The 10,036-nt window shown below is 41.3% G+C and overlaps 1 protein-coding gene across 1 annotated transcript; it reads left to right on the top strand.

The window, feature by feature from the left end:
• The first annotated feature begins 3,878 nt into the window (after window positions 1–3,878).
• LOC143733259 (class A basic helix-loop-helix protein 9-like) lies at window positions 3,879–5,055 on the top strand. The gene has a single exon (XM_077224887.1). It carries the CDS (start codon window positions 3,949–3,951, stop codon window positions 4,747–4,749), a length of 801 nt encoding a protein of 266 aa, XP_077081002.1. The 5' UTR covers window positions 3,879–3,948; the 3' UTR covers window positions 4,750–5,055.
• Window positions 5,056–10,036: the final 4,981 nt, after the last annotated feature.

The raw sequence follows: 10,036 nt of genomic DNA, 5'->3' as shown, positions 1-10,036 counted from the left end.
TGCTTACTTCTAGAGCAAAAATGTCTACATTTCCTTAAAGTTAATAACGACAAATTATGCTCAAGACAAAATGATCTTCTTTTCGCATGGTCTTCAAAACAAATCATCCCAAAGTAACTGCACTCTCACTGTCCAACTGTTAGCCGTGTAATTGTTTTAGGGAATGGCGTCAATCAGCCTAGACAGCCTCCATAAAAGAAGAGCAGAGGAAGAAGCCTGACCTCTCATTCTGTCTGCCCTAACTCTGAGCACTGAGCACAGAGCCCATAATAATTCGTTTATCAATCATACGACCAAATAACCATGATAGAAAAATGCAAAAAATAAAATAATAATTCAACATTGCACAGCAAAGACTGGGAGGATGACTGCTATCCATGAATGACGAGCTGTCAGTAGTGCTTTAGCATTGAACTACTGCCTACTGTTCTTCAGATTAGAGGACATGATATAGCAGCAGGACCTGATCAGGCTGCGGGCAGTGAAAGGACAAAGATCTGTAGAGATACAGAACAGATTCCTCATTGCACAACCAGAAACATGACCATCATGCAATCTATCAAACAAAATAACCAAACAAAATATGCGTTCCCCCTGTCAGCGCTAACCACAGTGTGTAATGTGCTGCTCAAGCCATGTTATAATTGTCAAATACCTGCTCTCTTTTTGCAGGCTTTGAAGTCCGAGTGTCTTTCTGTTCTTATCCTCGGGTGCTGTTCGGGCTTGATTTATGATTTGTTACAAAGACACTCAAATTATATGGCCCACAAGGCCCAGCACCAACACAGCGCCGAGATCGCACACTGGAGATGATAATTGCATCTGTGGACAAATGTAAATAATGGATCGCAAGTCCTTCACACATGAGAGGAAATCCACAAAATACTAGTTATTTGATCAATGTACAATTTGTCATGAGCACTAACAGACAAATTTAGATTGACCTACCCATGTAATTAATCACAAGACACCAGAAAACTGAGACGCTGCCCTTGGAGACTATAGCACAAGTTCAGCCATTTTCACTAACACAACGTGCTAAAAATCATTCTGAGTATTTACCCCTTTTAAAATGAAGTTTCACAAAATAAAACTGTGTCAATTAACAAAAAATGTGTGGTATGCAATAGTCATTACATATAAAACATACTTGCGCATATACACTCACCTAAAGGATTATTAGGAACACCATACTACTTATACTGTGTTTGACCCCCTTTCGCCTTCAGAACTGCCTTAATTCTACGTGGCATTGAATTCAACAATTCTTTAGAAATGTTGGCCCATATTGATAGGATAGAATCTTGCAGTTGATGGAGATTTGTGGGATGCACATCCAGGGCACGAAGCTCCCGTTCCACCACATCCCAAAGATGCTCTAATGGGTTGAGATCTGGTGACTGTGGGGGCCATTTTTGTACAGTGAACTCATTGTCATGTTCAAGAAACCAATTTGAAATGGTTCGAGCTTTGTGACATGGTGCATTATCCTGCTGGAAGTAGCCATCAGAGGATGGGTACATGGTCAGAAACAATGCTCAGGTAGGCCGTGGCATTTAAACGATGCCCAATTGGCACTAAGGGGCCTAAAGTGTGCCAAGAAAACATCCCCCACACCATTACACCACCACCACCAGCCTGCACAGTGGTAACAAGGCATGATGGATCCATGTTCTCATTCTGTTTACGCCAAATTCTGACTCTACCATCTGAATGTCTCAACAGAAATCGAGACTCATCAGACCAGACAACATTTTTCCAGTCTTCAACTGTCCAATTTTGGTGAGCTCTTGCAAATTGTAGCCTCTTTTTCCTATTTGTAGTGGAGATGAGTGGTACCCGGTGGGGTCTTCTGCTGTTGGAGCCCATCCGCCTCAAGGTTGTGCGTGTTGTGGCTTCACAAATGCTTTGCTGCATACCTCGGTTGTAACGAGTGGTTATTTCAGTCAAAGTTGCTCTTCTATTAGCTTGAATCAGTCGGCCCATTCTCCTCTGACCTCTAGCATCAACAAGGCATTTTCGCCTACAGGACTGGCGCATACTGGATGTTTTTCCCTTTTCACACAATTCTTTGTAAACCCTAAATGGTTGTGCGTGAAAATCCCAGTAACTGAGCAGATTGTGAAATACTCAGACCGGCCCGTCTCTTTCACCTTTCTTTCCCATTCTGACATTCAGTTTGGAGTTCAGGAGATTGTCTTGACCAGGACCACACCCCTAAATGCATTGAAGCAACTGCCATGTGATTGGTTGATTAGATAATTGCATTAATGAGAAATTGAACAGGTGTTCCTAATAATCCTTTAGGTGAGTGTATAATATGAATACATAGGCTATATATATATTTTTTTTTAATGTATAATAGTTATTTTACTAACATTTATGTATTTTTTTAACTTAAACCAGGGGTCTCAAACTCAAATTAACTGGGGGCCGCTGGAAGTAGAGTCTGGGTCAGGCTGGGCCCTATCAAGTATTCCACACAAAATAGTATTCAAGTATTCCAAAAAAGGAGAACAACTGATCCAATCGTCTCAATCTTTATTAATAACGTCTCTTCTGAACTGTTCCTCTGAATTTGAACATTCCTTTCTGTACATGATTGGTTCTTCATGTCCTTCTGACAGTTGAAGTTCATTTTACAAACTTTCGTTGTCTTTTCCTTATAACACCACATACTTATATTTGCTCATGTCCTTTTTTATTTCCTTTATACAACACATTAATGATATTGAATGTTTTTTTTTGGAAGGCACATTTCCTTTTATTATACTTAGAAAAACAATTATTGCTTTTGAAATACAAATATTTGCAGTCATGTCTGCCCGTCTTATTGAATTCTTTCTACACATGTATAGTGTCTCAGGCAAATTACTGACTTTGCACAAATCAAAGGAAACCTTCTTATCAACATGTTGGACACATATTACAAGCTCAAAATGATTATTCTCACATTGTTTTAGAGCAGGGTTCTCCAACACGTCGCTCGCGAGCTACCAGTAGCTCGTGGCCTGATTGGTGGTACACATATCGTGCTCACATATTTTGTCAATAAATGGGAAAACAAAATAACTTACATTACTTATATGAAAAAGTAACTCCGACATTTTGTTGTGAATTTAAAAGTAATGTGTTACTTTACTAGTTACTTGAAAAAAAGTAATCTGATTATACAGCTTGCGTTACTTGTAATGTGTTACCCCCAACACTGATAATAATGTATTGATATTTTATGAATTATAACAGTATGTATACATACACACACATATACAGTATATGCATATTAATATACATAAAACAAAGACATTCAAATTAAAAAATATATATTTATATGTAAGACACAGAGACTAAATATATTACATATAAATGAATGTCATTATATAATGAACTACATGTGAAGGTATCCACCCACTAAAAGTGTTGGGGCCAGCTGATTACAAGTTTCGCATCGTTTGTTATTAGATGATATATTAGATCACATTGCTTGGTAATAATATCTGTGCCAGCACTTTCTCTATCTGTGCCAGCCAAAGTTCAAGGTCAACTTGCCCTCATTCAAAGGCACAAAAAGCTAATTCTCAATCTCTGATGTAATTCACTTTTTCCTACAGTTTATGAGATGTGTACATATCTAAAACATACTCAGTGTCTGTGTTTTTATTTGTCTGCGTCTGAGTTTTACTCTCTACTCCATGGCCTGCATGTGGTTGTGCAGATCTCGCAGCAGAAGGCGTGTCTGAGGAGGGAGTAGCTGCATTTGCCTTGGGGAGCTCATAAACACCAGCATTTCTTATAGGTGACTGTACCATGTGACTCCTAAACGAGGTGCTTTAAAGAGAGGCCCGACCTGCCGAGAGGCATCACAGGTCGTCAGAGGAGCGTGTGAAAGCGCCATCCAGACTCTTTCACGGGAGGTCGATAACACTGGAAACGGTCTGCAGGTTCTCCATGGCGAGCAGAGGAAGCTTCACCAGCTCCGAGTTCTCCGAGGAGGAACTGGATGGGAGTCTTCAAGGGTCCGAGGAGCTGGACAGCAGCGATGGGAGCCGCCTGACAGGGCGTTACCCCAACGCCACCCTAAACGAGCTGGAGGAGAGACAGAGCAAGAAACGCAGCCGACCGGTGCGCTCCAAAGCACGCAGAGTAGCGGCCAACGTGAGAGAGAGGAAACGCATCATGGATTATAACCAGGCCTTCAACGCGCTCCGAGTGGCTTTGCATCACGACCTGGGCGGAAAACGGCTGTCGAAGATTGCAACGCTCCAGAGAGCCATCAATCGAATCTCTGCGTTATCTGTATTTCTCACCAACAACCCACCGGCAAGTACGGGGAAGCCCTGCAGCAACCTTGACTGTCACGGTCCGCCCGGCGGCTTGTGGTCGGAGACGGAGCCGTCGCCTCCTGTCCACCTCGAATCCCAAACCTTCATATCCTGGCATCAGCCGATCACCCACCATATACAAAACCCCTTGCACAGACTGTCCTCTGAGCAACACGTTTTTACAGGCCCTGCTTGTCCGCCGTCCCCTCACTACCCGTGTTTCTCAGCTGACGCCCAGCTTTACCCACCTTGCAGTGTGGCAAGCCCACCCAGGTACGGGCGGAGAGGTGATGTCGGGATGTATCAGCCAGGAGTTTGGGGCTCTTGTGGCCCGAATCATATAGACAATTACGAGGACACACTCCAGACGCTGCCTCTGCCCTGGCACATGGGTCACACGCCTCAGAACTGCTACAACACACTGTGATTCACACTCACGCTCCAGCACAAGAACTGTCAAGGGCAAAGCTGAGAGCATCACCGCCAACACCTGTAAACAGGTGCATTTCTGTGGTTAGGTCACAGTTTGGACCCACTGTACATATTTTAATAAATATAATTATAATTAATGTTATTTGCATTAAGAGAAAATGGTATATAATGAAAAATGAATGTTGTTTGCACAAGTAATGCATTGGTAAACAAACAGGGCAAAGAAAAGTTTGTAAAAAATCTTCTGTCATTTTTTTTTAAACATTTGCATTTCATTTTCGTAATAAAATATGCAAAATAGTAACACGCTGACTCTTTTTTTATATCAAGGTTAAGAATTTAGGGAATGTTTCTGTGTCTACGTACGCAGCAGATGTGTGTGTTTGTGTTTCCCTTCTACTCATTTCTGGAAAAATGAAGCTCTGATCTGCTCATTCTTTTCATAACAGGATAACATTCTGTTGCAAAAGTCAACAGAAAACTCACTCAAGTCTGTGTCTGAACAAGTATATGTGCACATTAGCATGCTAGCAGTAACTAAGAATTTAATCTTAACTCAGAATGATTTGCAACAAATTACTTATGATCTCAAATTGCTTGACTTGATTTTACATTGATTCTTTTAACATATAATACAAAGCATCTTAAAAATTAGGAATGCAACAAATCAATTAATGCTTATAAAAAAACATGTAACATGAGAAACATTTTTTTTAAAGTAACAAGCTTAAAACTAACAAGCTTGTTAGTACAAGTAGGACAGGCTAGAACAGAGGAAAAATGGAAAAGTCAAATGATATTTAATATATATATTTTTTAATATAAATATAGAGAGTGCATCAACATAAAATTATTTTGCTAAAACACTAAAATCGCTAAATTGCTAAAACAAAATGAATGGTATATGCTATATTATTTGTAAAAGTAAAAATATATACTACAAACTATAAATATATAACAAGTTTTATATTATTTTTTATATTTTCTATAAAATTATTAATATATACACACACACAACAATATGTGTATGTGTGTGTATGTATATATATATATATATATATATATATTTTAGTTTACCCTGATATTTTAGGTATACAAAATTCTTTGTGCAACATAGTGCAACTTACTATTACTAACTGTTATTTTCAAAGTATTTTTTAAACACTTATGATATTTTGTGCATGTTATTCATCAATTCGTGTTTTAACATAGCCATATGTACTTTTTTTAAAAGCTCAGTAGCTAATTATGGGAAATCATGGACGGCCCATTATCCCTGTTCAATAAACTATTTAATAAAATTTTAAAAACAGTAATTTAATTAAATGCTCATTGGGTTCGGTATGGTTGGAAAGATCATTCCACCAGTGAGGAACAGTGAAGGTAAAAGTTTGAATATGATTTAATTTGAAATATGAGTGGGACCCTCAGGTGAGGTTTGTCTTCAGAGTAGATGAATCTAAACACTGTTAATATTAGACCATTAGCACGTGCTTGTGGACAGATTTATGACCTCACAGGAAGGAAGTGCAAGCTCTACCGATGGAGAGAGAGAGAAAGAGATAGAGAGAAAATCCCCCTTGGTCTCTTCCGGCTGCCCCGTGGGCCGTGGATCTGATCGTGCATTAGGACTTTCATAGACTTTCAACAGGGCTGAGGGTGAGAGAGAAAAGGGGAGGGATTTATTGTCTTCCTCTTATTTCATCTACAGACATGAATCATGGAAATCCCTGACTCACAACGATGTGCTGAGTGACGTTGACGATGAATGTGTTGAGTGATGATGACAACATGTCTGTCGTTCTGCTTGCTGTGGCAGTGGGCCAGTCAGGCTTCATTTGAACACATCAGCAGGTTTATATGTTGTTTTCTGCAGTGAGCAAATCTTTCCCGTCAATCCGGACATGGCTCATTTGATTCAATGCATTTGTCATATCTGTCAAATGAAGATCTGTAAATAGCAGCAGTTTAAATAATCAGTTGTGCAATGGAAGCATTAAGACACTAGATGGCAGCACATTGTTTGTGCAAACTGGACAACGCCAGGACTTTAATAAAGATTTCAATTCATTCTATGTTATTTTCCACACAAACATAATATCTCTGGAATTTGTTTCCTTAAAAATAAAGAAAATAAACAATACAGATTCCAGGTTGCAGGATCAATACATGTTACAGTACTTAATGTTGCATAATGGCATGATAATGCTGACTGCCAAAAAATAAAAAAATAAAAATTGAGTTGTCCCATCTTTTCTTAAAAAAAAAAAGTTCTGAGTTACACAAAATCTGACTGAGGTGTTTCGTGCAGTCTTACAACTTCATTGGCATGACAAGAACAACTTTACAGCTCAAATAATACACAAGTTTTAACAGGCTTGAATATTCTGAATTTATGAAGAATAATGCGCTTAAAATTTCTGCTTTTAAATCCTCCAAGCATTGGTCATAATCTCTTGCATTGTAAGTGCCTGACTGTAACCTCTATTTTTGCTTTTTTATAAAAGTTGAAATTGTTTTTGTGTTATTAAACTTTATTAAGTACCGTATTATTGATTGAGCTTGACTTGTATTGAATCTGGAAATAGTGAATGAATCCCATAAACACATCTTAGAGTTTTAGCAGAACGACAGTTGAAAGTAAAGGGTTAAAAAAGATGGCTTAGTGATATCAGCCAAAATAGAAAAGTTGCCTATTCAGTAGAAAGGTGAAAAAAGTTTTTGAGATCAGTGCTACCTGACCAGAGAAAACAAGGGAAAAAACCTGTTGTCTTCCCTTTTGCCAACACCCATAATGCACTGGGCATGTTGCCGTCCAAGGCCACTCCCACCAGTCCACTACGGATAGGCTTACATAAGTCAAATACCTCCTTGATTTAGCAGGAAATACTACTTAGCAAACTTTTAGTCATAAGGATGTTGTCTTGTTCCCGGGTGCAAAAATTCAAAGAATAAACCTTTAGCAGGAGTGAGTTACTTACAGTTTCCAGTGAAGGATCCAACGTATTGTAGGCAGTGGCTTAAGGATACAAAGAGTCATAAATATGGAGAGAACGACGCAACGGAATATCGGAAAAAAAGTCTCAGGTTACGACTGTAACCCTAGTTCCCTGAGTAGGGAATGAGACGATGCGTCGATGACGCTTTGGGAACACCCCTGCGTGATTGCGTCTGAAGCACCTATGTCAACTAGTCCAATGGCGAGAGTGAGCGTCACGGGCGGGTGACGTCACGACTAGGAAAGGATAAAAGCACATCCAGTTTAGAATCGCACTAGCCTCGAAAAAGGCGGAAGCAAGTCGATACCAGGGATGTAGGAAGTATGGCAAAGTGACGGGTCATCTCGTTCCCTATAGTCGTAACCTGTGACTTCCCTTTCGAGGAACTCACGATGCATCGATGACACTTTGGGAATGAGAATGCCCAACACGCCATACGAACCCGATTCTCTGTCAGGTGAATACACCTGTATACACCTGAATATAGCTTCCTCAGCTAACAGAGTCTTCACTTCTTGCTCCATTACCAGAGCCTGCTCGGGATGCACTAACGAGAGCAACACCCTGTTGTAACGTGGCTGACGAGAACCAAACTGTATTGTGTAGCCTTACGGTGCTGATCCACTTGTCCGTGCGACACTTCTTTCGCACCGCACTCCACTTTATTCCTATGGGTGACGTCAAAGTCCTTTTAGGCAAGTCATGCCACTCGGCCGCCATCTTGGCAACGCCTCCGGGCCGCTATTTGGGACTAACAAGACCAGGCTCCTATCTAAATGAATGGGCAGAGAGTCAGAACTGCACTTTCACTGGTCACCGGGACATAAAAACTGCATGTATTGAAACAGCAGTAAAATTTGATAAAAATCGCTGAAAAAGTTTGATGACCTTGCCCTAAAATAGGGTTTAAAACGCCTTTTTCCCCACAGGTTATACTTTTACTACGCATGCGCAAGGGTTCTCTCCCTCTCTGTTGTGCGCGCGCTACGGTTTGAAGCACAGTATGTGAGCGCTCTTGCTCGCTCGCTCTAGATTCCGGGAGATTTTAACAAATTTTCGGGCATCAGGGACCTGCTATCAATATACGGTAGACTCCCGGAACTTCAGGGAGACTTGGGATGTCTGATATTTACACAACGCACACAATACACTGCATATCAAATCTGCCGACTTTTCAAACAGGAACGTATTTACCGCTGTCGTAAACCTCAACTGTTCCTCAAGTTGAACCAGACTATAGGCTTAAAGGTTCCCCGGCTTGACTGTTAAAAGCAGACGATTGGCTTTCCAGCGGGAAGGCCGGGACATGTGCATACAACTGCCATCTTTGGCGTTACGAGTTTTCCCTATATAGTTGTATTGAGGACTGAGTAAGTGGCATGTCTCTAGATAAATTGTCTCTGGTGACGTCAACCGACTTTAACGCGCCAGCAAAGCATTCCGGGAAGACGGCGGTTCATTGGGAAAAATGCTGTGCGTCAGAAAGCTGGCTGATGCCCATCTTTATGCAAATGAATTCCGTTGAACACGACGCGACTATCCAATAGAAGTAGAGCATATGGAGACAGGGGAAGTCTCTCCCAGGTCCTCTGTTCTATTATGCAACATTTCAAAACCACGCCCATAGGGGTAAACAGAGGAACGCCCATCAACCTACAAATGTGGGGGAGGTGACACCACGCGACAATCGTTTCAGACAAGTGGATCAGCACTGTTACTCTATGTGCAGGACACACTGAGATATATTTGGCAGATTCTTCCATTCTGTCAGATATTCTACTAAGGGTACCAGTCTCTCGAGACTAGCCTCTGGTGTAATTTAACAGTCACTTCGGTGACCTGAAGCATACTGGCAGGAAACAACCGAACTGACTGTTTTTGATCCCCCATCAGAAGGTGCGAGTTTGACACAGCGTCGTGATGACACTGAGCCATGTGCTCGCTGTAGACTGCTGCGCCCCGAGGCACCAAGGGTGGCGGGGTTGTCAGAACGGCTTCCTGAGGGCACCGAGGTGGGGCGGGCACCGTATACTGAGGTGTACACCGGTCAGGGCTGCCTTCAGAGGTCTGACACCAGTGGCGTCAGGAACTTGGCCGAAGTATTTTTCGTAGAAACAACGGTCCTCCGATCCATCTACTTCAAAGGCTTCTGTTGAGAATGCCATCCCGGTCCCCAATCTTTCTGAGGGGGAGCACAGGAAACGACACTCTATCCTATACAAGGAGTTTGTTAATGGCTGGGGCTTCTGCACCCAGCAAATAACATAACCAGAGCCTGCTCGG

The sequence above is a fragment of the Siphateles boraxobius genome, unplaced genomic scaffold (assembly GCF_051911475.1).
Source record: "Siphateles boraxobius isolate OS27281-9 unplaced genomic scaffold, OSU_SipBor_1 93, whole genome shotgun sequence".
Taxonomy (NCBI): Eukaryota; Metazoa; Chordata; class Actinopteri; order Cypriniformes; family Leuciscidae; genus Siphateles; species Siphateles boraxobius.
This window is presented reverse-complemented; position numbering and strand designations above follow the sequence as displayed.